The 27,699-nt window shown below is 53.3% G+C and overlaps 1 protein-coding gene across 1 annotated transcript in view; it reads right to left on the bottom strand.

The window, feature by feature from the left end:
* Positions 1 to 644: 644 nt before the first annotated feature.
* Positions 645 to 27,699, bottom strand: part of Slx9 (SLX9 ribosome biogenesis factor) — a 30,328-nt gene continuing 3,273 nt past the window's right edge. The window contains 4 exon segments of the mRNA NM_001008307.2: positions 645 to 1,809; positions 3,472 to 3,540; positions 9,401 to 9,551; positions 17,341 to 17,409. Of these exon segments, the coding sequence (NP_001008308.1) occupies positions 1,686 to 1,809; positions 3,472 to 3,540; positions 9,401 to 9,551; positions 17,341 to 17,409 (413 nt within the window). The 3' untranslated portion in view covers positions 645 to 1,685.

The following is a 27,699-nucleotide window of genomic DNA, read 5'->3' as shown; positions in this document are numbered from 1 at the left end:
GCCTCACTGAAAAGTATAACTATGTGATTCGTGTTTATTCTGTAAGGATCAGGAGATACACAAATCCAGCAAACTCCCACCAGCCACGCAGAGGGCCGCTTTCTTGGGATCTGCCTCCTATGTCCATCTGCACGAGAGTACACGCTTTGTGGTGAGGAGGAACCACCTTCTCTGAGCCCTGCTTGCCCAGTGTCTAGCCTCTGGCCAGCAGAGCGCTGCTCTGCCAAGCCTTAGACACAGAACTCACCTCAGACCACTTTTTGCGGTGATTCTGAGGTGGTCCCAGTGATGTCCGCTTGGCTCCTCTCCTGCTTTCTCCTGCTTTGCTGGGTAACCGACCTGAACATGAATGCTCTCCCTAGTAGGACCCTGAAGGGTGGCCCTACGCTCCCCAGCAGGGTGAAAAGATGCTCATCATGGACAGACCAGAGTTGCTTGAAGCCACATCACGGAAATCTTAACACGTACAATCCGAGGAAGACGGAAACCTCCTAAGCTGTGCCGGGCGCACTGGACAGCGCTGGACACGGGTGGGTTTGGGCACACACGACTTCTCTTAATGAGAACCTGCTTTCCCCAGCAGTGTCTCAGCAGACAGCTGAAATGGCCTCTGGTGAAGGAACTTGAGTCTGTGTCCAGACCAGTTTGCTTTTTATTATTATTTTATTTATCTGTTTGTGTGTGTGTTTGGTTTTTTTTGTTTGTTTTTTTTTTTGCGAGACAGGGTTTCTCTGTGTAGCCCTGGCTGTCCTGGAACTTGCTCTGTAGACCAGGCTGGTCTTGAACTCAAGAGATCTGCCTGCCTCTGCTTCATGCAGTTTAGGCCTATTCGGTCTTACCCACTTTCATTCACCAAGTGCCCTAGGTGTCCATACCAATCCCGGGAGCCTCACCTGTTCTGCCCTGTCCCCACTCACAGGGGCTGGGGAGCTATGGGCCCCTGTAAAAGGCTAGGGAGCACCTTTGGGGGTAAGCAGTACCATAAGCACATCCCAGATGCAAAGTGGGACATGTGTCAGTGTGAGCTGTGAGTCCCGTGGGTACTGCCCTCACCCGGAGAACCCACTAGTGTCTGACACAGGTCAATCTTGCCATCCAGCCAAGAGACTACTGGGCCAGGGCTGTCCTGCCTCCTGCTTCTCTGATTGTAGCAGGACAAGTAAGTGAGTAGCCTGGGCCGAGAGCTCCGAGCCCTGAGCTGTGGCTTGGTGGAAAGCAATGGTGTGAGAAGCACAGTGGCCGGCAGAGTGCCCTGCTGTGACCAGGACCCCAGTCGGAGCTGGGAAGGAGTGCTAAGGCCTCAGGGACTTTCGGGATGGAGCTCCTTGCCAGGCCTCTAGTTTCACACTTGTGTAGCCCTTGTGATCCCTACAAGAGCAACCACCCCAACTCTGGCCCCTAGCTGGGGACCCTGGGCTTGTTCTGCAGAGAACCAGGACAGCCATCCCAGGGTCAGCTGAGCCTTGGAAATGCAGGAGTGGCTGGCTCTAAGTGGAAGTGAAGCCACAGATGGGCTCCAGCGTAGTCCATAAGTCGTTTTATTTGTCCTCAGTGGTAGCTCCTCCTTCCCCTGCCCGAGGTTTCAAGACCGGCTAGGTGGCCGTGCAGTTACAGGGCAGGATTCCAGAGCTGTGGCCTCCACCCACACTGAGTCTTCTGGATCTCACAGCACCCACTGTCCTGGGTCAGAGCTGTTTGCCACCTTCCAGCTGCATCTGGTGTGCCAGCTGCTGCCCGATAGCCAGCAGGGGACTGGCTCTGTAGGCTGGGCTGGCCAGCAGCTTCTGAAACCGGGTCCTCTCTTCCTCACTGAAAGAAAAGAAGGCAGAGGTCAGCACGGGGAAAACAAGAACCCCCAGGACCCCCACGACAGGCCTGGACACCTAAGACTGGAGCAGACAGCAGAGGCCCAGAGTGACCACAAGGAACAGTACCAGGGTGTCAGGACCATCGGCAGGAGGCAGGGGCACACAGGCCGCTGAGCACACCAACCCCTGGTGAGGTCACCCTACCAGTAGATCTAAGAGGGATTTGCTAGCGGCTGCTGCCAAGGCAGAAGCTGACGAGCAGGGAGCAATGGCAGTTGCTTTATGTAAGAGGTGCCTTCCTCCCGAATGAGCCCAAAATAGACGTGCACTGGAGAGCTCTGAGCACTGGGGCAGCTGCGGACACAGGCAGCTCGGGGGCCTCTCATATATGCTGTCAGGTCCTCTCATCCCCTCCTCTAACCCAGCACGGCCGCCTTCAGTAGAGCCTGGACACAGATGCCGGGTGAGTCAGCAGAGAAGGCAAACGTCTCGTAGGCTCGTATGCTTGAGTTTTTGGTCCTCAGTCAGTGCAACTATTTGGGGAGAATTAGGAGGTTATCACTGGCAGAGGGTGTGAGGTTTCACAGACCCACACCTGGCTCATTCTCTTTATCTACCTGCTGCCTGACTCAGTCGGAGAGAGTTCAAGGCTAAACTGGGTAAGAACTACGGATCAGACTTGGTAAGAACCTATCTCAAAACAAGGAAAACAAGAGCCAGGTGGTGCTCACACCTTTAATTCCAGCACTCGGGAGGCAGAGGCAGGAGGATCTCTGAGTTGGAGGCCAGCCTGGTCTACAGAGTGGGTTCTAGGACAGCCAGGGCTACACAGAGAAACCCTGTCTCAATAAACACAAACAAAAATAAAAACAAAAACCTAAAACCAAACAAACACAGGAGATAGGATATATCTCAGCAATGTACGGGAGTCTGGGGACAAAAAGAGTTGAGGCTGTAAAGTTCTATATGGATTCCCAAAACCTAAAGTAATCATTAAAAAGACCTTTCTGGGGTTGGGGATTTAGCTCAGCGGTAGAGCGCTTGCCTAGCAAGCGCAAGGCCCTGGGTTCGATCCCCAGCTCTGAAAAAAAGAAAAGAAAAGACAAAAAAAAAAAAAAAAAGACCTTTCTGAAGCTATACATCGAGAGGGTATGAAGAGCCTCAGGAAAAATTGACACACAACACTCAATACTAACAGAGGCTGTGTGCAGACAAAATAACCAGCCTGAGTGGGTGAGATCCAGGCTGCCTCGGGTTCCCCGAAGACAGCACAGCACCAAGTCAACAGAGGCTGAAGAGCAGAGGCAAGACTCATGTCCAAGCTCACACCTAAGAGTGTGAGGCAGCAACAGGGCAATACGGCCGATGGACGAGGTGCGGGACTGTGTGTGTATAACCCACGGCACTCACACATCCCGGCCACCACCCCAGGGGCTGGGGAAAGGAAGTTCCTACACTAGATGCCATCCCCTCTCCCCGGAGGAACTTCAGATAGACACCCAAGGCCCAACTAAGGACCGCAGAGTTTTTGATGCCCAGAAATGTCTCCCACCTGTAATCAGAAGGAGAGCCAGGAGAGAGGGGAGGGGAGAGGAGGGGCTGGGTGCTGGGTGTGGGTGGAGATGATCAGGAGGAAGGCCCTGTGGGCTGGGGCTGTACTCACAGAAGCTGCTGTCTCTGGGCTGTGCTCATCCGGCTAAGCTCCACTGGCCTGGGCTTGCTGGTCCCCCTGCTGTGGATACAGAGTCCAAGTCAGTCCAACACACTTCACCAGAAAATTTATCTCGGTGGCCACTAGTGTGAGTTCAGGAGTCCACAGTGTGCATTGGCTGTGGAGACTGGATCTACACGAGCTGTGTCACCTGGCTACCATATCTAGAGTCAACAACCACCGTATCCAGGGTCTTGTCTCACTCCATAAGGTTCCCATGTGATACAGAAAGGTCTATCACCCCAGGAAAACACGTCACTTCTGTACCCCGAGTCTGCCACCTTAACAGCCTGCCCTGGACCCTCAACTCCACTGCCAGGGCAGAACCTACCTCTAAAACCACACAGCAGTTCCTGACAAGACATGGGCGTCTGACCTCTGTCCTCTCACTTCTGATGAGAGAAGAGGGAGCTATGCTACCAGGGGGGTGTGGCACCTGCCACTCCAGTGTGACCTTAGGAGCACCGAGGGGCCTTCTAGGGCGAGAGGGCGGTGCCTGCTGACCAGCAGACTGGGGTGTGGTTTGAGAGTCTGGTGCTCGGTGCCGGGCAGCGCGGCTCCTAAAGTTGATTCTGATGGCTTCGGGGCACGCCAGGAGCATTTCCCCAACATCCCCGGGAGCCTGGTCCAACACTGAAGAGGGAGAGACAACTCCACCCAGCAGCAAGGGGCCTGGGCCGGGAAGAGGAACCCAGAGCTCCCCACCGGACAAGATGATTTCAGACGCCACGCTGAAGGAGAAGCCCAGGACAGGAAGCAGCCCGACCACTGTGGCCTGGGTCAACACCTAACATAGACTCCTGACCTAGTCACGCTCCTTTTCATCATGAATGAACAACATTTTTGGGTCTTCAGTGATTTCTCACACCCTGGACTCTGGGCCCCCAGGGAAGGCCTGTCAGGTTGACACAATCCTTTCCCTGCTCGGCCCTTTCTGTCAGGACAGTAACCTCATGTCTGTTTGCTCAGCCCTTCCAGAGGCTCCAGAAGCACCTGCGCGGTAGCTAGTGCCTCAGGCGAGCGCCCGCAGAGGACCACGGCCTCAGGTGAGCGACTGCTAGTGAGCTCTCAGCCCCACTGGCTGTATGATGGGGAAAGTCTCCCTAAGTGCAGTCCAGATCTGCCCTGAGGATGGTGGCAGCAGCCCAGGTCTTATAGGACTCTGCATGAGCACAGAGAGATCTTGAACTCAGACACTGGAAGCAAGAGCACAGCCTAACCCTGTGAAGTTCTTCCACTGGCAGACGGCGGACTTCCTAGAGCACAACCCCATGTGGTGTTTCATAACTGAAAAATGTAAAAACGGTTAGGTTTCCAAACATACGACAGCCAGAAATAAGTTCAGAATCAAGCGCAAAATCATCCAGGATGCCTTTGGCAGAGATCGCCTGAGCTGCATCTTGCACCTTCGTTGCAGCCTCCGTCCTGAATGGGCACAGCATGCAGTACCACCCAGGACTGCCTGAGCCCCTCGGCTCAGAGGCGCGGCAGTTACATGGAGGAATGGCTGTGTTCTCCTTGCACGAGGCTCCTGGCTCTAAGAGAAGCACAACGGTGTCACTGGGGAAACAAACGCTTGTGCTGTGTTCTTAATGTTCTTCATGCCAGGGTGTCTTTGCACTGTGGGTTTTAGAACCCTTGACTTAAAAACTGCTGTTCGAGTTGCTGGCTTGAGTTCTGGATGGATGGATGGATGGATGGATGGATGGATGGATGGATGGATGGATGGATGGCAGTTTCTAAAGCGGCCTCTGTACTGTTGACCATGTGAAGCTCCATTCTCAGCTCTTGGGGTTAGAATACAAAAATGCAGTGCCTGGAAAGTAATAAGGACCCCCCCATATCCTTACAGCACACAGCTGGGATTTACACTGTTCTAAAGATTGTTTTTATTTTTACTTATGTGTGCACATGTCTGTGACTGAATGCCATGGTGCAGGTGACCACACAGGCCGGAAGTGGGCATCCGATCAGAGACCTCTGCAAAAGCAGCAAGAGCTCTTAATTACGGATCCATCACTTCAGCCCAAGATTTAAGTCTTTATTTTAAACAGGCACAGTCATTTCATCAGGATGCAAATGCTTTCATCCTTGATAGATATAAAGTTATATGTATCCCACAGGATTGTTTTTTAAATGAATTTATTTAAGATTTACTCTGTCAGTGTTTGCTTTGCTCAGCCACCTGATGAAACTCATGCACCTGGGGCCACACAGAACCTCCTGAGGAGCTGGGCGTTGCCTTTAATCCCAGCACGTGGGAGGTGGAGGCAGACAGACCTCTGTGAGTTTGAGACCAACCTGGTCTACATAGTGAGTTCCAGGCTAGCCAAAGCCATATAGTGAGACCCTGTCCTGAAAAAAAAAAAAAAAAATCCAAAACCAAAACCAAAACCAACAACAACAATAACAACAAAAACCCCAAAAGCACCTTCTCAGGTGCAAAGGGGCCATGAGTGGAAAGGCATAAACCCTGTCCCAGAGAATTCCTTTTTTGTTTTGGTTTTGCTATTTAAGACAGGGATTCCCTGTGTAGCCCAGGATGTCCTAAAACTTGCTCTGTAGACCAAGTTGGCTTTGAACTCATAGTTCTGCCTATCTCTGCTGGCCTGAGTGCCAGAACTAAAGGCATGCAACACCATACCTGGCTTGTTCTAGAGAACTTTGTCTCTCACAATTAAGTTAGATGGTGACAACATGGTCTACCTCAGGAATTCTGTAGAACCCCCAGCCTAGCTCCAGTGAGAAAGCGGCCCTCCTGTGGGTACCTGGAGGGTGCTATGAATACCCTCGGGCCATTCTGTTATTCAGCAATGCTGGGCCACACCATGGACTTGCATCATCGGACCAGGTAATAAGAGAGTCACAGGACTGTCTTGCATCATGTTCCTCTGAGCCTAGGACATGAGCAGAGATGGGCAGAAACTAGCTGGACCCTGGTACGGCAGCCATCTAGACATAGTATCTTCCTTCCCACTGTGAAAAGCAGTGCCCCGGACAAGGCCAGTTTAATATAATAAAGAGATACTTGGGGCCTGAACTCAAGGGCCAGTATGGCATTAGGTGGCCAAGAGGCTGGCAAGATGAAGGTATGGAGAGGGGCAGCCCAAGGCAGTCCCTGGCATGGCTAACGTCCCCACTGAAGTCCTTGGTGCTGGGTGAGTCTCCCATCCTGCCTCCAGCCCTGCCGCTGAGACTCCCCACGCTCTGCCGTGTTTTCTTTCCTTTCCCACACAAACAGTGACCATGATGTAACAGCTCTCTCTGAGACCATGGAATCCTTCTAGAATCACCAAAGAGGAGTGAGCTGCCTCTGGTGCATGCGCACAGCTGCCCGGGTGAGGACGGACGGACGGACGGACGGACGGACGCACATACGCACGCACGCACGCTCGGGTCGGCTCTTGGACTGGAGCACCTACCTGCTCTATTAGAAGTGTGACTCCGGAGTGACCAGCACTCCAGCCTCAGATCCTGCCATGTGGCATTCTCCGAGGCAAGGAGCCAGGCTCCTTGGAGAAACACCTGGTGCCAGGCCCAGGCAGAAGATGCCCAAGGTGAGCTCCCAGCACCCGCTGACCTCGGGAAGTGAGAAAGTGCACAAGTGCGCAGACACACCCACCCACAGACGGGCACATCAGAGCCATCTGGGAGCTACTAAAAGAAATGACGGTGGCTGCTGCCGGAACACTTTCAGCAATAAATAAAGTAGCACTGTGTGATGGCCCAGTGCACGAAGCAGAGGCTCGAAGGCCCACGGGGACCTAAAGCAAGGATGGTTTATCACTGGACCACCCAGTGGAGGTGTGTTTCTCAGGATCCTCATTGTGAGGCTTTGTCACCTTCTACACTGTGCCTCAGGGAAGAAAGTGGCCACTCCGGCCCCTCTGTCTCCACAGAGGCAGGGTCTGCTGATCAGGAGTTTTGACTCTTTCCCAGTTACTGACTCAGCCTATCTCAACAATCAAACAAACAAACAACATCCTGCCCCGTCCCCCAATGCCTGTCTCAGTCTGAAAAGCTCACAGCCTGAGGAACAGGAGGACGGTACGTTAAGTTTCTTCCTGTTGATCACTATTTCATTTTATGCTGGGTGTTCATATAGGTGTGTATCTCTCTCTCTCTCTCTCTCTCTCTCTCTCTCTCTCTCTCTCTCTCTCTGTGTGTGAGAGAGAGAGTGAGGGGGGTAGCGTGCATATCGGGAACTTCACAGACAGAGGGAGAGGGAGGGGTGGCGCACACAGTGGGAACTTCACAGCCTGAGCTGGCCCCTCCGTAGCCTGAGCTGGCTCCTCCGTAGCCTGACCACTGCTTTAGATGTGAGTATAAATGGTTCAATCCTGGCTCATGGGACAAGCTATGAGGCTAACTTAGATGCCGACTGTCTTTGCCATTCTTCTGTAAACCTAAACTGCTCTTGGTATTTCCTTATTTTGAGTCGGGGTCTTGTGCTGTCTCCCAGGCTGGCCTCGCCTCTATAGCAACCTTTGCCTCAACCACACAGGGCCTGAGATCACGGGCACACACCATGCTGAGCTTCTGAAGATGCCCTGAAGTGGAGGGAGGCAAAGGACCAGGTACTGAGGAAGCAGTCAGGGCTGGGGCAAGATGGGAGCCGTCCCTCGTCCCAGCGGAAGCAATCCAGGGGAGGCACTCTGCCCCGGAACACTCCTCTCCGGGCTGGCAGAGCAGGCTGTTTGTGTGGCTCTCCGGGGTCTGGGAGCCCCAAGCACATTTCTCAGAAGAGAAGCTGTAAAGAGGAAGGGATCCTTGACTGGGGTCACGTTTTTTGCTTAAGAACAGGAATGGAATCTGCATCGCTGGCTCTGCTCAGCTGGGGAGTCCTGACCCCGTGTCGGGGCCATGTCTGGCCTGAGCGGGACGGGTGCCCCATCTTGGGAACCCAGCCCTTGGCCATCTGGTTCTACCGCTGGGCACCCATCTGCCCCGTGACAAGGGCGAGGACCTACAAAAAAGGGCACGGGGCCTCTGCTTTACCCTCGGAGGAAAACTCACTAGCAGATTACTTAAAGGCAAAATAGGAAGGAATAAGCCTCGTGTGGTAGCTCACACACCAACCCCAACCCTTGGGAGGCTGAGGCAGGAGGACTGCATTAAGTGCAGGGTTAGTCTGGGTTACACAATAATCATAGGCCAGTGTGGACAGTGAGACCTTGTTTCAACCCTCACCACCACCACCCTCCAAAAAAACAAAAACAAAACCCCAGGAAACAGTCATGACAGACAAACCCTAGGTGGAGCATTTTGAGAGCAGAGTCCTGAGGCCCCTCCCTCCACCTGCCCCACAGAGCAGCTCTGCACTGCGGAGCCCCAGGCCTCCACCCACCCCTCATCCTTTCAGTGACCATGGACAGGCGAGTTTACGGCTGTGTGGGCTCCAGCCCACTCCGAGGTTCCTGCAATGTGCCCACACATAGAGGCTCACCTCAGGGGAGGGAGGAACACAGGCAGGTGTCCGGTGAAGGTTCCCTGAGAAAGGGATGTCAGGGCTGTCTACAAGGAGCACAGGAAGGTCAGGTAGGTATACAGCAAAGGCCACTAGGCCTTGTGTGGATCACGTCACAGTATGGAAACTGAGGCCGGCCAGAGGGAGGAAGGCATGAGGAAGCACACACTGGTGGGCTAGCCAGGCTTCCACCAGGGGTAGGTCCGGGTGCTTCTGCCACAACACTACAGTCAAGGGCTCAAGGCAGGGGTGAGTGAGGCTCTCTGAGCCACGTGTGGCTTGAGCATTGACTCCCTCTCCTTTCGGAGATGGGAGACATCAGAGACCACTGTCAATCCCTCTCCTCCCCTCTGAATGCAGGGCTGTGGCGATCCAGGCCAGTTCTGTAAGAGATGGCCGGTGCCAGACACTCACCGTCGGGGTTGCTGCTGCTGGCGGCCGGCCTCCAGCTCCTGCAGCTCAGGTAGGGCATCTCTCAGGGGGTGCAGGTCACCTACCACCACCGTGGCCCTGCGCCTCCGTTCCTCCCTGAGCTTCTGATCTGCCAGCTTTATGGCTTCAATTTCTGAGGGGAGAGACAGGAGTATATGGTAATTAAACCCCATTCCCCGGCCCCCTCTGGGGCCACCAATGCCGAGGCACCCACTAAGCTGTGTGAACCCTGAGACCTGCTCACTCCCACAGAGCACAAGTGTTCTGTTACCCCCCGCTGTCATCTGCTCTGTGCCCCTAAAGAACTGGGGGGAGGGCCAGCTGAGTTATTTTCTTCTCCTTAATCACAGAGGCACACATTAATTACAGGGCTGACTATGAGCTTGGAGCTGCAGAACAGAGGCCTGCCTCCTCTCCGAGGGGTGCAGTGCAGGGCCTGGGCACACAGACATGGGGGGCTGGCATCAGGTTGATGCAGGCCCTAGGCGTCATAAGTAACTTACTGAGAAGCCACAGTGTCCTTTATCCTGGGCAATCTAGAACCATGCACCTCCCTGAGACTGCAAGAGGGGGGAGAGTGGCCCCATGGGGTGGAACTGTCAGCCACAGGGAACAGCAGGGAGCAGGGTGGGTGGCCGGGTCGAATGCACAGCTCTAATGTAAGAGAAAGTTCACTGCAGGGCACACAGCCTTGGGATCTGATGTTCTTCAAAAGATGGTTCAATTCCAAACTGCTGATGGAACAAGCCCTTCCCCTTGCTGTGGCGGTGGGTATGTGCAGTTCTGGGATGAAACCCGCTCGCTCTGGGTACACAGCCACATAGGACTTCTATTCAGATACTTTATACATGGGGTGACCCTAGCAGAGGGGGTGAGGCGACCGGCATCCTTTCCCTCAGTAAGACACAGCCAACTGCCACCCTCTACAACTGGGAGGATGCCTCCCAGGGCAGGTCAGAAAGGCCGCCCTGACCACCCCAGGCAGGGCCAACATGTCAGGGTCCATCACTTCACGCTGAGGCAGCGACAGTCCCCCAAGCCTCTGCCCAGTGCAGGCGAGAGACTGGATTTATAAGGTGACAAGTTGGGGGACTTTGTCAGTCTAGGTGGAACAGAGCAAACAGTTCACTTAACACCTCATCAAAACCAGCCGCCTTCCCAAAGGGGGCAGAGGGGACGGGAGGACTGCCCTGGCAGAAAGAAGGGCTAGGGGCCACTCCCTCACACATGCAGGCTGACAGACCCAGAGAAAGGACAGCTGAGGGAGACAGGGCGATCCAGGGCATGCTAGGATAGTTTGGAGTCTGGAAGTTGTTGTGACCCACCATGATGGTGGCAGTGCTGGCTAAAGGGGAAGAAACGTGGTCACTGTATGTGCCAGAAGAGAAGTGGTACAGCTCACTATCTACTCACGATAAAGTTACAGTGAAACCATAAACAGATCCAAGAAAAGAAATACCTCATTTCTAAGAGCTCAACAAGATAGCCCAACTTCTGCTGGCTGGCACTCCCGTCTGGCTGCTCACTGCTACCAGGGAGGCAAGGACAGTGGCAGAGGACAGCAGGGGAGTGGACGGGTCGAGAGAAATGACCGGCCTCAATCCCTAACCCACAATGCAACAGCACTTTTAACCAAGCTGGGAAAGTAATCTCAATCCTATTAAGCAAACAAACTAGACAGAAACAGAACTCTCAAATAGTAAAGGCAGGAGGATGAGAATGCAAGGTCACCCAGACAGTCCAGGATGCTGAAAGACCCTGTCTCAACACCATAAAAATCTCAACATGAGCATTATTTAAACAGATTGGGCAAGAGAGCAGGTCTACTAGCACTCAAGCAGTGAAGCCTGGAGCAGAGTATCGGACACAGCAAGAGGTGGCCGCACTTGCCACTGCCCCTCGCTCCCTGCATCCGAGGACGAACTACGTGAGTTAGACACTCTAAATAGGTAGAGAACCACAAAAAGCCAAAACACAGGAAAGCCACACGGCACCACTGGGATCCAGGAAAAGGAAACCACAGCTGTGAAATGCAACTTCTGAGCTGCGTCCATCAGTCGGGCACACAAGCGTCAGAACAGCACTTCACAGGAGCTGAGCTATGCGTGGTCCTGGAGGACACCCACACACACTCTCTCAAGGGCCCTCATGCTCAGAACACGCTGCTGCAGGGAGGGACAGCATTTCCCGGGGAATCTGACACTGGGGAGACAAAGTGGAACAAGATGGAGAGAGGGCAGGAAAAGGTCAAGCTTGGGACAGTTCCTCACAGTGACAGCAGGGAGACTGTGGCACTCGATCAACAGGCTCCACAGCTGTGGAAGAGACCGAGTACTGACAACCGCTGACGGGCCTAGAGAGTCCATTACGGCTTCCAGACCTGAGCCATGTCCTGGGTCAGATCACAAGACATAGGTTGTTACTAAAAAATAAGAAAATGATAATCACTTGTACTTTAAAAAAATGTTTAGAAGCAAATTTTCCAAAACACAACAGAGGAAGAGAGGGAGAGGGAAAGGGAGAAGGGGAGAGGAGGAGGGGAGGAGGAGAGGGAAAGAGAGAGGGAGATGGGGGTGGGGAAGCGAGAGGGGGAAGGAAGGGAGAGGGGGAGGGAGAGAGCACCTAAAACGCTGATGACCCTGATGACCGTGATTAAGAAACCCTGACCAATGACAAGAGGCCTGTCATGTTCCTTGACTTGACTCAGAGTGGGCAGCACAGCCTCCCGACTCAGTGCAGCCCCAATCACAATCCCTCTCAGCTTCTGTTGTCGTCTTTAAGGAGAACAACAGAGAGTGAAACTGGAGAGAGTGCAGAGAACCAAGGATGACGAAGTAGCAGTGGAGGCCTTGTGTGCCCGTCCCACCTGACACCAGAGTCATGGGCCACAGCACAAGCAGGGACAGAGGAAAGCCATGTGAACTTCAAAAGGACAATCCAATCTGCATCAGACTGGCAGGGCCACCCACCAACTCGCAGCAGACAGGCGCCAGCTCAGGATGGACCACAGCCTAAGGACAAGCCAGGCTGTGACAGGCTGTGACACTTTCAGAGGGAAACAGAAAAAAATCTTCATGACTGGGGATTAGGTGTGCTTTTTATGTCTGTCTGTCTGTCTGAGGCAGAGTCTATTCTATATATAGTCTTGGAACTCACTATGTAGGCCAGGCTACCTCAAACTCACAGAGACCAACCTAAGCCACACCATCTTAAACAAGACATACTGTAAACATATGGAAAAAAATTTATGGGTTCCATTTTTAATAATTAAACTCCTGCAGTTTAAAAAAAGTTATGAAAATGAATGGTCAAGACAGTCTGCAAGGAATACAGCACACAGAGCTGACTAGGGGTAGCAGGTCCCCAGCACAGAGTCCCCAAGCTCAGAAATAGAAAGAGAGAGCACCTCAAGAAGAATGACCGTTACTGAAGAGGAGCTGCTCGTGCAGGGCGATGGGCATGGCGGGGGGCATGGCGGTGGGCTGCCCACGCAGGGCGGGGAGATGCTCATGTATGGAGGGGAGCTGCTCATGTGTGGAGGGGAGATGCTCATGTATGGAGGAGAGAAGCTCATGTGTGGAGGGGAGATGCTCATGTATGGAGGGGAGATGCTCATGTATGGAGGGGAGATGCTCATGTATGGAGGGGAGATGCTCATGTATGGAGGGGAGATGCTCATGTATGGAGGGGAGATGCTCATGTACGGAGGGGAGATGCTCATGTATGGAGGGGAGACGCTCATGTATGGAGGGGAGATGCTCATGTATGGAGGGGAGACGATCATGTATGGAGGGGAGACGATCATGTATGGAGGGGAGATGCTCATGTATGGAGAGGAGCTGCTCATGTATGGAGGGGAGAAGCTCATGTGTGGAGGGGAGATGCTCATGTATGCAGGGGAGAAGCTCATGTGTGGAGGAGAGATGCTCATGTGTGGAGGGGAGATGCTCATGTATGGAGGGGAGACGATCATGTATGGAGGGGAGATGCTCATGTATGGAGGGGAGACGCTCATGTATGGAGGGGAGATGCTCATGTATGGAGGGGAGACGATCATGTATGGAGGGGAGACGATCATGTATGGAGGGGAGATGCTCATGTATGGAGGGGAGCTGCTCATGTATGGAGGGGAGAAGCTCATGTGTGGAGGGGAGATGCTCATGTATGGAGGGGAGAAGCTCATGTGTGGAGGAGAGATGCTCATGTGTGGAGGGGAGATGCTCATGTATGGAGGGGAGACGATCATGTATGGAGGGGAGAAGCTCATGTATGGAGGGGAGATGCTCATGTATGGAGGGGAGATGCTCATGTATGGAGGGGAGCTGCTCATGTGTGGAGGGGAGATGCTCATGTGTGGAGGGGAGAAGCTCATGTGTGGAGGGGAGATGCTCATGTGTGGAGGGGAGATGCTCATGTATGGAGGGGAGATGCTCATGTATGGAGGTGAGATGCTCATGTATGGAGGGGAGATGCTCATGTATGGAGGGGAGATGCTCATGTACGGAGGGGAGATGCTCATGTACGGAGGGGAGATGCTCATGTATGGCGGTGAGAAGCTCATGTATGGAGGGGAGATGCTCATGTATGGAGGGGAGAAGCTCATGTGTGGAGGGGAGATGCTCATGTATGGAGGGGAGATGCTCATGTATGGAGGGGAGATGCTCATGTATGGAGGGGAGATGCTCATGTGTGGAGGGGAGATGCTCATGTATGGAGGGGAGATGCTCATGTGTGGAGGGGAGATGCTCATGTGTGGAGGGGAGATGCTCATGTATGGAGGGGAGATGCTCATGTATGGAGGGGAGATGCTCATGTATGGAGGGGAGAAGCTCATGTATGGAGGGGAGATGCTCATGTATGGAGGGGAGATGCTCATGTATGGAGGGGAGATGCTCATGTATGGAGGGGAGATGCTCATGTATGGAGGGGAGAAGCTCATGTATGGAGGGGAGATGCTCATGTATGGAGGGGAGATGCTCATGTATGGAGGGGAGATGCTCATGTATGGCGGTGAGAAGCTCATGTATGGCGGTGAGAAGCTCATGTATGGAGGGGAGATGCTCATGTATGGAGGGGAGATGCTCATGTATGGAGGGGAGATGCTCATGTATGGAGGGGAGACGCTCATGTATGGAGGGGAGATGCTCCTGTATGGAGGGGAGATGCTCATGTATGGAGGGGAGATGCTCATGTATGGAGGGGAGATGCTCATGTATGGAGGGGAGATGCTCATGTATGGAGGGGAGATGCTCATGTGTGGAGGGGAGATGCTCATGTGTGGAGGGGAGATGCTCATGTATGGAGGTGAGATGCTCATGTATGGAGGTGAGATGCTCATGTATGGAGGGGAGAAGCTCATGTATGGAGGGGAGAAGCTCATGTATGGAGGGGAGATGCTCATGTATGGAGGGGAGATGCTCATGTATGGAGGGGAGATGCTCATGTATGGAGGGGAGATGCTTATGCCTGGCGGTGCAGACCAGACCAGGGGAGAGCTGCTCTATCTGCTCCAGATCTCGGCTGGAGACCGAGGCCCAACTTAACCTCAGAAACGGCAGCCCAGGTCACCAGATACATGACAGAAGACATGCCACCACCAGTATGCACGGCCGTGGAGCCACAACTCTCATGATGCTGGAGGGGACACAAGAAGCACGGCTTCAGAAGAATGTCTGGCAGTGCTTGCAACACTAAACATACACCTGCCCTATGACCCAGCATTCCATTCCTAAGTATTTATGTAAGAGGAATAAAAAACAAGTCCACAGAGACACCAGGGCAAATGCCGCACAGCCTTACTGACTACAGACAAGACGGAAGGGCAGACATTCACCGACAATGGGAGGCAGGGCAGCAATGATGTGGGCAGCGTGGTGCCTCCCGGCCATGGCACTGGCTGCTGCTGCTGCTGCATGCAGTGTAGCCTGGCACGAAGGTACTCCCAGGAGACAGTACCAACGGACGCCAGACACAGCACCTCACACTGGGGGGCAGGTGGTACCGCACAGAGCGGCCAGAGGTCACTGCTGATGCCAGGTAAATGTCCTCTTAATAAGAGAACAGAGGGGATCGCAGACAAGCTCGGTGCCAGCCAACCTATTTGCTGCAGGTAGATGAATGCCCGCATCTTGCTTCGATGCGCACCGAGAAAGTGCTGGTGGGTGGACAGGAATGCACCAAGGAATGGCCGCGAGAGAGAAGTAAACTGTTAGGAAGACACAGCTAACATTGTACTCAGAGGCCAACATGGACACAGTCTAGCTACTTAACCAAATCTAAAAGAAAGCCAGGCCAGGGGTCAGAGGAGGCTAACAACACAGAGCTGGCAGGACTAGAAAGTAGCATCCAGGGTTTGTGGGCCAAACTGACGAAGCTTCTTTATGAATCTCATCCGGAATGGCGGAACACAGGTAAAAAGGATGACACACGCAGCGGATAACAGTGCTTCCCGAGGACCAGGGTTCAGTTCTCAGCGCCCACACCGTGGCTCATAATAGACTTAACTCCAGTTCCAGGAGATCTGATGCCTTCCTTTGACCTCCGCAGGCATGTGGGCCAAACACACAAAAAGGCTACGAATGCAAAAGCAGGGCTGGGGATGTAGCTCAGTGGTAGGGCCCTTGTCTACCCTAGTCCCTAGTCCCTAGGTTCAATCCCCGGTACCAGGGGAGGGTGGGGGTAGGGGACAGTGGCAGGGATAGGCAACACATGGCCTTTTACCAATAAAGTCTGAAAACTGATGAAATTAGACTATTTTAGAAGAAACCATGAGGCATAAAAATCAACTCACAACAAAAACTTCCACACCAAAAGAGCACACCTCAGACATGGCCAGGGCCCATGCTGAAGCCTCGGCACCTGCTGCCCCACAGAGAGAACAACTCCTTTTGCTAGGAATTGTGAGAAAGTTACCAGAGCAGCCAATGTCTTAAAAAAAAAAAATCCAAAAAGTAATAGTAATTGTTGAGGAAACTGACTAATTTCTATAAATACTGCTTCCCAAATACCCCTTTATTAAAGTTTTCAAGAATAAATTTTTGAGAAAAGTTACCTTATTTTCAAGAAAAAAAAAATAAGGTAAACCGTATGTAAGAACACGAAGATGAAACTGTCCTGAATTAACTCCCAGAGTTGGCGGAAACACACTAAGAAGAAAGATAACGGCTAAGAGAAAAAGTATAAAGCAGTCATTTTCAAGTAAACACAAGAAAACACTTAGGAAACGTCGCACATGATCAGCTTTGTGGAACATGACTGCCTACTGCAGACAGAGCGAGGGGAGAGCTGCGCCATCTGCTCCAGACGCTTGGCTGGAAACCGAGGCCCAACTTAACCTCAGACGTGTCAGGAGCTGCCTTCCTCCTGCGATCCCACGGCTGCAAGACAGGGGCCCAAAGATCAGGAGCTCAAGGTCAGGCTTGGCTACCCACAGTTAGGCTGGGCTGCACCATGTGGACTCTATCAGAAAACGACAGGAAGCGAGCTCACACAGACCTGAGGGAGCAGCAGACGGTGACCTGTGCACGGGGGCTCTGACCCACAGTGTACCCGTTCTCTCTGCAGTTAAAGCTCTCATCACCAAGGCCCAGACAGGCCTCTTTCACCCCAGGGGACGGAGAACAACAACTTCCTCTGCACGGGAGGAAGAGAGGAGGCTGCAGAGGCTCGCACACGGGTCTGCGCCCTCTCTAGGGACAGATCGCCTCGTGCTGCCCTGTTGCCGACTCTCTATGTGGCCGAGAGAAGCCAGCCACTGATGCTGCTTCTAACGCTTCCTAGTGAGCCCTCCTGGATCCCATCAGGGTCTCAGAGGACAAGGACACGACCAGCCTCCATGGGGTCCACGTTCATCCATACGACACAGGCATGTGAATGAGAACGGGGCAGGTGTGGCTAACACACAAGATGAGGAAAGAACTTACTCTGTAGCCATCGCTCACGGCGAAGCTTCAGCTTTTCCTTCTTAGGCACAATGGCCTTTGGCTCTGCACCTGAGGAGAGAGCACAGGGAAATGAGGTCAGTGTCTGCTCATCCCTGCTAGGCTCAGTGACAAGGCAGACTGAGCGAGCACCCAGGTGATCGACAGCCTCGGGCTCCATGCAGCAGTGGGTCCCTGTGGGCTTTAACACTGTAAGGTTCTGCGGGCTCCCCCTGGCCCCAGTGTATTTGGGGAATGTGAGGATGCACGGCACCAACACCAGGTCCTGGACATGAAATGCCTTCTTCCCCTTGCCAGCATTAGCACACAAGCATGAACACAACGTGCCTGCGACTCCTCCTGTCCTCAAGGCACCTCCCATCCCTGGAACACGGCCTACAGCCTCTCACCTCCGCCTCTCCAGCCTCCCTTTTGGTGGTAGCCTCCCTGCCTGGTTTTGTCCTCTCTTCCTTATGCTCCTGGCCTCAAATAACCCGCTGTGGTGTACTGATGGGCACATCCCTACTGTAACGGCTGAACCGTGTTCCAGATCCACGGCTGCAGTGCTGACGCTTGGTTCTTTAGAATAGGATGGCGGGCAGCCAGGCCTGGAAGCTCGTGCCTTTTATAACCCTAGCACTCAGAAGGCCCAGGGAGGGGAACTGCCTGAAGTTTGAGGCCAGCTTGGGCTACAATACTGGATATAATCTGACCAGCTGCTTTGAGTTCCTGTGGCCTTCATGACCCTGAGGTAATGGGACTATAACCTGGAATTCTGAGCCAAATGAACCCTTTCCCCTTCATACTGTTTTGGACAGGCGATTTCATCACAGACATGGGGACAAAACTGGGGCTGGAGAGGTGACCCAGTGGTTAAGAGCCCTTGTTCTCCCACAGAACCCGGGTTCAGTTCCCAGCTACTGCATGGCAGTTCACAACCATCCGTAACTCCAGTTTTAGGGGATCTAATACCTTCCTCTGACTCCCACAAGCACTGTGCATACGTGGTACACTTCCATACTTGCAGGCTAAATACCAATAGAAACAAAATGAATTGAACAAACCAAAATTTTGAAGGCACACACAGGTCCGCACACGAAGGTGGTCTAAATACAGCAAGGTCACTTTACAGATGAAATGAGACCATCAAGGTAACGTTTTCTTAGATCAGTACCATGAGACAGGTGCACTCAAAGGGAAGATCATGCAGAGAGAGAGGACACCATCTGCCCACCAAAGAGGACCAGGAGACCTAGGCCCTCCATCACAACTGTGACAAAGTTCTCCAAACCATGGCGACAATAATGTACCAAGCCCACTGAATCTGTAGTATTGCCATCCAAGTCAAGTTCACCTCCTTAGACACTGGTCTGTAGTGTTATCATCCGAGTCAAGTCCACCTCCTTAGACACTGGGTCTGTAGTGTTGTCACCCGAGTCAAGTCCACCTCCTTAGACACTGGGTCTGTAGTATTGCCACCCAAGTCAAGTCTACCTCCTTAGACACTGGGTCTGTAGTGTTGTCACCCGAGTCAAGTCCACCTCCTTAGACACTGAGTCAGTATTGTCACCCAGGTCAAGTCCACCTCCTTAGACACTGGGTCTGTAGTATTGTCACCCGAGTCAAGTCCACCTTCTTAGACTCGATGAGGAACCAGGCAGGGAAAGGCCTTGTATAGACTGCCAGTCTCTGCTGGTCACCACTGCAGGCAGAGGGTCTCTCCGAGGCTGAGTGTTTACTTGCCTGGGGACATTTAAGAACACAAGTGGAGGGCTGGAGAGATGGCTCGGCAGTTAAGAGCACTGACTGCTCTTCCAGAGGTCATGAGTTCAATTCCCAGCAACCACATGGTGGCTCACAACCATCTGTAATGAGATCTGGTGCCCTCTTCTGGCCTGCAGTCACATATGCAGGCAGAATGCTGTACATAAAATAAATAAATAAATAAATAAATAAATAAATAAATAAATAAATAAATAAATAAATAAGAGAACACAAGTGGAGATATATCTGCACCAGGAGCCAGATGACATGGTCCCTCTTCTCAAAGGAAAAAACCCAAGGCTACCACTGCATGCTCTGTGGGAACATCAGTTGGACCTGTCCAATTTAACCAGAAGTTGACTGACTATGGGGCATAGACAACCGGGGCTGTGTGAGCAGAAAGCACTGACGACACAGATGGGCTGGCTCTGAGGGGGCCGGGACAATGCTAGCTAGGCTTCTTTTCTCTAAGGATGGCCTCAGCCCAGTCCTAGGACAGCTGGAGTCAGCTAGGGACACTGCCCAGCCAGAGCAGCAGCCCTGCCCTAAGCATGGAACTGAGGAACTACGAGGCAGGAAGAGGAGCCCCTCACTGGTTACTGGGCATTGGGCGGCAGGGTGGGGATCAGGTCACTGGAATCTCTGCTGCTAGTCTGTCCCACAGCGACACAAAGATGGTCCATGCCCTTGGCCTTAACTGCCTTTCCCAGGGCTGACATGGTTTTAGCCACAGAGAGAACATGGTTTTAGCTTCCAAGAACATCTGTAGAAAACAGTCTCCTGCCATTTCAAACATTTAGATGTTCCTGGACTGTGCAATGGAGAACCTGTGTGTTTAAGGATAAACAAGGCAGAAGCAAGTCCTGTGAGGAGAAGCTGGAGATCCTGGTAAGCTAGCCCAGCCTTTGTTCAGGGAGCGGGCACAAAGCCTCGGCAGCTGGTGACGCAGTTAGGGTCACGGTGCTGGGGTCTGGTGCCCATGCTTCCAGCCTGGGGCTGCACAGCTTGGGCCTGGCTGGGGTAAGAGGGCCCAGGGCTCAGTAGCTACTCCTCCAGCTGGTCCAACAGACGGAGCATCCAATGCACTCCACTGCACTCCAGTGCATACCTAGGCAGATGTCACATGACTAGAAGCAATGTCAAACCACAAGTGAGGTGACAACGGGCCTAAGTGTGGGATGTCAGGCTGGGGTGGGACTTGGGGATTTTCTGAGGTGCATGGAAACTTGTAAGAAAAATGGGCCTGGCACAGCCAAGACAGTTTGGGGGCAGCATGGGGGGGGGAGGCCACACAAAAGTACCCAATGGTAGGACATCCCAGGGGACAGGAAGTAATTCTCTCTAGATGATTCTCTCAACTTTTGGTAACTCTGCAATTACTCCAAAGTAAAAATAACACCAAGGTCAGTGGAGACCAGCTCTAGCAATAACATACCCAGCACCACACAGAAGGATTTCGGAACGAGCTAACTGAGAACGCTAGCTAGAATGTGACCTTTTTAGCCCTCCGTCGCTCCAGAGACAGAACCGAACAGGCTGTTCTTGCAGATGCAAAGGGTTTGGAATGCTGAGGTCATGCAGAAGCTGAGCCCTGACACAGCCCTCGGATCCCGCTTGCCTGGCACTGCATTCACCCTCGCTTCACTGGACTCTGCACAGGCTGACTGACGGTTACTCCCTGTGGGCAGAAAGACAGGCCCAGAAGCAGGCAGTAACCAGACAGGCATGGGGAGCCTCCATGATGGTGACAGGGATGCTGGAGACCAGAGCAGGCCTGTGCTGGCTGGAGTAGGTACACAGAATGAGCTGTGGCTGCTGCCCAAACAAAGGGAGCTTCCCAGGAGCCACTGTGACAGAACAGCAGCCCAGCCCTAGCTGGGGGACAATGGAGCTCTGAAGTGCTGCTGCTTCCAGCTTCTCCCTGACTACCAGTTGTCGCAGCATTGGCCGAGGCCCTCGTCCTATGAAGGAAGGAGACAGGGCCCAGCAAGCATGTCTGAGGCCTGACAGTAGCAACTGCTGTACTGGGGCAGGACCTCTCAGCCCCAGCTTCTTTACCAGAGAACTGGAACCTGGAACAGGTGCTGAGCCTGAGGGAGCAAAACGTTTAAAAGAAAACGTGCAACAAAGCAAGACCTAAGCCAACTGCCACAGAGCAAGCAAGGCTACTGGACAGACAGGAAGGGCGAGAACAGCAGTGACCTTAGCCCTGCACTGGGATTTCCCAGCACCAGAGAGAGATGGAGATGTCACCACCAGGCCTCTGGGGAAGCTCAGTAGCCACAGCAACGAGGGACAGGGGCAAGCATTCTGTGTTGGTCAGCTTTTCAGTACTATGACAACATAGCTCGGATAAGCAGTGCTGGAGAGGCCGGGGCAAGACTGCTGTGAGTTCAATCAGTGTGCACCAGGGTGAGACTCTGTTTCAGGAAAAAAGCAAGTGGGCTGGAGAGGTCAGGCAGCCTCAGTGCTGGCAGTTCAAGCTGCAGTGTTTGAACCCTGGACCAGCAGACGGCAGCAGTCAACTCTCTCACGTTGCCGTGTGACCTCCGGATACATGAGGCAGCTCGTGTGCTTGCACCTGTGCACGTGTACATATGTGTGCTGTACATAGACTGGCAATAAGACACGAAGTTAAGCGTAAACGGGAGAAAGGGCGAGGACTGTCTAATGAGGATAAGGAGGTGGGAGGAACGACCTAACCCCCTAAACACAGGCAACGCCTTCCCCTTCCACTCAAGGCCTGGAGCCCGGACTGCAGAAAGGAGAGTGAGTTGAACTCAAATATCCACCCCTCTCTGCTTCCTGGCTGTGGGCAGAGGCAATGGCTCAGGAAGGCACCTGGGTACCAGTGGGCCAGGAGAACCCTACAAAGTCCCTGGGGTTGCCAAGGCCCTAAAACGATGGCATCTCCCTGTGGAGTCTGGGAAATACACAGGACAGGGGTATCCGACGGGAGGCAGCCAGGTCAAAGGTCAAGGTCATAGGAAAGGATCTGCTAACTGAACGGTGACATCTGCACACAGCACATACAAGCAAGCCTTTCTACTTCTTGTACAATCCCCTCACAGCCCCCATTTTATCTCAAAACCTACAGCTGCCCTCTAGCCCAGCTGCTGATGGATGACGTAGCGAGGAGCCGAGAGCCTCAGTGGGACACTGCCAGTCAAGCTCCTCGAACAGCAGAAATATGCTGAGGACCCAAAATAGCCCAGCCACTTGGTCCACAGTACATGCTCAGGTGACACCCACTCCTGCCTGTCCTCCTCAGGCCAACGAGTGTCCCAAACACCCCAAGCAGGGAACAGATGCCCCTAGACAGCTAAACAGCCTTCAATATCCTGGTGGTAGGCATGAGGTCACCTCCCTTGGAGGTCCCCAGCAGCTGGGGACAACCTGTAAGGACAGAAGAGCTCCTGAGTCTTCTGGTCCCAAACAAGAGCGTATGAGGAGAAATGACGTCTCTTTGAAGCTACCTGTCACCAGGTGAAATGGCCTGGGACAAAGCAGTGAGGACTCTCTGAGTACCCAAGGCTAAAGGACCAGGTGGGTCCTGAGAGCAAATGGGCGTGTGGCTCTGATAGACCAGGGAACACGCATAAGGCCCCACGTGAACATGGTGGACAGTTAACATAACATCACATACAGGAGTCACACTGGACCAGGCTCAGCAGGTCACCAAGGCAGGGTCCTAATGATGCTTATCCCTTACTTTTCATACAACTCTTAAGTAGAGGCTGGACCCTAATGGTCAAGCCTCTGCTACAGGGTTGGCTCCATACTTACAGAGCCAAGGCCAGGCCTCTAGTGGGGCAGGGAGGAGCCATATCCAATTATAGCATGCCAGGACCCCAGGAGCCCTATCCACTAGGTCCTGTTTCCTGGGGTCTACGGATACAGGTTCCATAGCAGTCCCAGCCTGACCGCCAGCACAGAAGGGCAATCCCTACTGGGTGGAAGTGGGCACTCAACACGGCCCACCACAGAGCACGGTGGGCACGCAGGTGGTGAGCCCACACACACACGCTCTACTACAGGTTCTGTGGCTGCGTGCTTAAACTGTTTATACAGCCTTAAAACAGGCACCTTTAGCCTGATCAAAGTGTGGCCTGTCATGCTATTTGGAACGTACTCCTGTGGCTATCACAGATGTGGCCTTGCTTCGTTACCAACCTCTATGCTCGAGCTCTGGTGAGAGTCTGACAGGCCCCGACAGGCATCTTAAACTAAAGCTGCAGGAAGAAGTGGGACAGAACCTGGCCCTGGCTGGCTCCCTGCTGCACAGACAAACACTTCCCTTTCACACTCCACAACTAGGTAACCAGGGTCCCAAGGAACGTCACTGGAAGGGACACACACACAGAAACAGTTACTGGCCTGTAACTGTTAACTGTGAGTCGGTGTCTCAACAAGATTTGAACACCAATATGTCAGCCTAGCACTTTCGAAGAGTGCCTCCTCCTCCTGCACTGTCATAGCCCAGCAGCCAGCACACACACACTGCAGCCAAGGTCAACTCTTGCTGTGACTTGCTCCTAGAGCGTGTTCCCGTAACTCCCTGGTATGTGCGCAGGCTAAGCCTGTGGTTGAGTGGAAACAGTGACGAGCATGTCCTATGGGCTGTCATGGCCCTGACTTCACAGCAGCCTTTTAAACAAATTCCTAAAGAGACTCATCCTCCTAGGGTTCTACACACAGGAGGAAGTGGCTTCCCCCAGGTCCTCTGTCTGTCCCAGGACCTAAGAAGGAAATGAGGCTCTGCTGCCCTCTGCTGGCCAGAGTATGAGCCCACATGGAGGGCTGCTGCTCAGAAGAGGGGGAGCCTGCATTGCACTCACTCGGCTAAGCAGAGGGAAGGTCAGGAACCTATCGTGATGCCTGAGGGGACTGTGTAAGTGCATTCTGGGTCTCCTGGGACCACATCGCCCAGCCTAGGGCTCCTAATGACCTCTTTCCCCAACAATTCCCAGTGGCCTTTGCACCATGACCAAGAGCGATCTCCAAGAGCGCCTGGCAGGCAGGGCTGTCTGCATGCTCTCACAGCCTTCATTCTGGGAGCGCCTACCCCACCCTGGCTCTTCTCGCAGGGCTTGCCTCATCCTGCTCACACCAGAGTCGAGATGATAATCTGGAAATGGAGTGGTTTGTTTGCTGCAGTCTTCTAGTGAGCGGGCACAGAGAAACGACAGCACACTGTCGAGTTTTAGCTTCGTGCCCAAGGTCAGTGAAGGCAGACAGCATGCTGTGACCATCTGCTAGGCGGCAGCATGCTGGGCTCATTGCACCAGCTCAAGCGGACTACACACCAGGTAATACACCATGTGCAGGGTGGGGTGGGAGAAAGACGGCTCCTGGTGGCGGCCACAGCTCCTTCAACCCTTGCCAAAGGGCAGGGGAATCACAAAGCACTCCATATGGGAGTTCAGGGTCCTACAGGGAGACCCTCTATCCCATAGGACATTAGCCAGGGGTAGGGGATCTCTAGACCACTGTGGCCTGTTTCTCAGGGCAAGAGCTGAAATCACCTAAGTCAGAAGCCCCAGGGCACAGCTGCAGAGCCCAGCACCTCCCAGGTGGAGATCCTGCCTGCCACAGGAAGACGAACTCAGGGGGGCGGGAAGGGGGCTGGCTCCCAGGGCACCGACAGAAAGATGAGAGATGCCACGGGCCAAGCACTTACAGGGACACAGGCCATACCACGTCCCGGGGCTACAAGCCTGTACACGGTATGGCAGGCCGTGCGTGCACATGGTAGGGCAGGCATGACGTGCACATGGCCATTCCACTTTTAGACACCTCAGTCCCTGGGCCAGAAGTGTGGAGTTATTTCTGACTCAACCCTGGCAAGGATGAGACAAGGGGCAGGGGGCGTTGCAGTGTGCATACGGTAAAGCACCCACAGCACTGCTCTGAAACCAGGGGGACGCCGAGCAGACAAGGGGGCACGTGAAGTCCTTAGTAAATGTGCATTGTTCATTTGGCATGGGTATATCAAGGACCCCAAGGCCTCAGACCCACAGACCAAGTCTTCCTCTGGTCCAAGTACAGTGTTTACCACTGATAAGTGAGTAGAGACCACCAACTTCACCTTCGGCCTCGCAATGACTGACTGCAATGGATGCTGCAGCCCCACAGGGAGCCCTCGGGCGAGCTATTTGGTGTTTGACACAAGCTACACTCACCGGAGGAGGGAGCCTCAAATGAGAAAATGCCTTCCTAAGACAAGGCTGTAGGCAACCCCAAATGGTACTTTCTTTATTAGTGGTCGATGCGGGAGGGCACAGCCCATTGTGGGCAGTGCCATCCCCAGGCAAGTGGTCCTGGGTTCTATAAGAAAAGCAGACTGAGCTGAGCGAGCCATGGGGAGGGACAAACCAGTAAGCAGTGCCCTTCCGTGGCCTCTGCATCAGCTCCTGCTTCCGGGTTTTTGCCCTGTTTGAGTTCCTACCTGGCTTCCCTGGATGAACTGCAATATGTAAGCCAAATAAACCCTTTCCTCCCCACGTTATTTCGGCCATGGTGTTTTGTCACATCAGTGGAAACCCTAAGACACCCCTGAGTTCCCGGACTGCCTATGTGTCCTCCAATCAGAGCAAGCACAGCCTGCCAGAGCTACCCGGCCCCAGCTTTCCTGTACGTGTGTCTGTCCTTTCTTCATTCCTGCACTGCCCCAGTCGGGTTTGCAGCACCAACTCATGCATGATGCAGCGGGAGACTGAGTCACGGATTCAACTCCCCCTGTGACTGCCCTGACACAAGTCGGGTGTCCCTCCGCCTGCTGGCTCGTAGATTAAGCTGTCCAGGGACAGCAGTGGCCAGTCCCAAGGACACAAAGGGTACCAGGCAATCAGGTCGGAGTATGGTGAAGGATTGGGGTTTTCCAGCCACGAGTCCTTCACTACACATGGGGCTGTCCCCAAAGGGTCTTGCAGGCCCTGTTATGTCCAACAAGCTGCTGATCTTTGGGGTGAAGAGCCAGGTCCACCCTCCTTCCTCAGGACGTGCTGTGAGGGGTAACGGTCACCTAGGTGTAGCCCAACGTTAACTGAGGACAGACATGTGGGACTCAAGGTCAGAATAACAACTGGAGACACAGCCAGCCAGAAGGCCCCCCAAGGAGGTAAGGGGTGATTAGGGGACAGGTGATGCATACACCAGGGAGAGTTGCTGAAGTCTCTCAGAGACCACCCCTAAAGGACCGAAGATGGCTGCAGACTGGACGAGTCCTACATTCAGGAGCACCTTCTCCTGGGACACCCTGTGCCTAAACACATGAACTGAGGCATCACGGGCATGGAGAACCAGGGCTACTCTCTGGCCAGAGCTGCACATGGTCCAAGCTGAGGGCCCTCCCACATCCCCCAAACCCATCTCTGCCTCACGCTAAGACACAGTCCCTGTGACCCTCTCAAGGAGGCAGGCCAGGGGAATGCATGCAACGAAGGAGGCCAAAGGCCACTCCACAAAGGTTGTAAGAAATCGGAGGTGATTTGTCCCTTATTTAAGGTTTTATACACTTACATGGGTATAAAGGTCTTTAAAACATCATTTTCTGAAGGATTCGATCAGGTGCCGTCTCCAAGCTCTCCCTGACTGACTGTTACATTAACCCTTTTGAAGAAGCTTTGCTATCAAGTGGGGGCGGGTCAGAGGGTGACGGGTGGCTCCAGGACCATCCGAACAACAGGGCTTAACGGAGATGCTAACAGGAAAAGGACAAGACAGACTTGAAGGAGGCACTGCCATGGTAAGGCCAAACCTATGACCATCTCGCTGACCCAAAGAAAGATATGCTAACTCCTCTGGGGCTGTCTAGCCTGGCCATCTTGCTGAGCTCACCTCAGGGATAAGGAGCAAGGAACCAGCGTTTGCTGACTGCCTGGACCTCTCTGGATACGGTAACCTCAATCTCTATGAAGTGGATCTGCCACCATTTTATATGTACCAGGACTGATCGTTAAGAATGCCGGTGGTGGGCTGGAGAGATTGCTCAGTGGTTAGAGCACTGACTGCTCTTCCAGAGGTTGTAAGTTCAATTCCCAGCACCACATGGTGGCTCACAACCATCTGTAATTGGATCTGATGCCCTCTTCTGGTGTCTGAAGACAGCGACAGTGTACTCACATACATAAAATAAATCTTTTTTTTTTTTTTTTAAATGCCAATGGTAGAGCTGGGTGTGGTGGCATAGCCTTTAATCCCAGCATTGGCAGTGGTAGAGCGCTTGCCTGGCAAGCGCAAGGCCCTGGGTTCGGTCCTCAGCTCTGGGAAAAAAAAAAAAAAAAAGACAAAATAATCCCAGCACTGGGAGGCAGAAGCAGGTGGATCTCTTCAAGTCCAGTCTGATCTACATAATGAGTCCCAGGACAGCCAGGACTACATAACTGGCTGGTTTTGTGTGTCAACTTGACACAAGCTGGAGTTATCACAAAGAAAGGAGCCTCCCTTGAGGAAATGCCTCCATGAGACCCAGCTGTAAGGCATTTTCTCAATTAGTGGTCAAGAGGGGAGGGCCCAGCCCATTGTGGGTGGCGCCGTCCCTGGGCTGGTAGTCTTGGGTTCTATAAAAAAAGCAAGCTGAGCAAGCCAGGGGGAGCA

Source organism: Rattus norvegicus, chromosome 20 (genome assembly GCF_021556685.1).
Source record: "Rattus norvegicus strain SHRSP/BbbUtx chromosome 20, alternate assembly SHRSP_T2T, whole genome shotgun sequence".
Taxonomy (NCBI): domain Eukaryota; kingdom Metazoa; phylum Chordata; class Mammalia; order Rodentia; family Muridae; genus Rattus; species Rattus norvegicus.
Note: the sequence above shows the minus strand (reverse complement) of the source record. Positions and strands in the feature narration are given on the sequence as shown.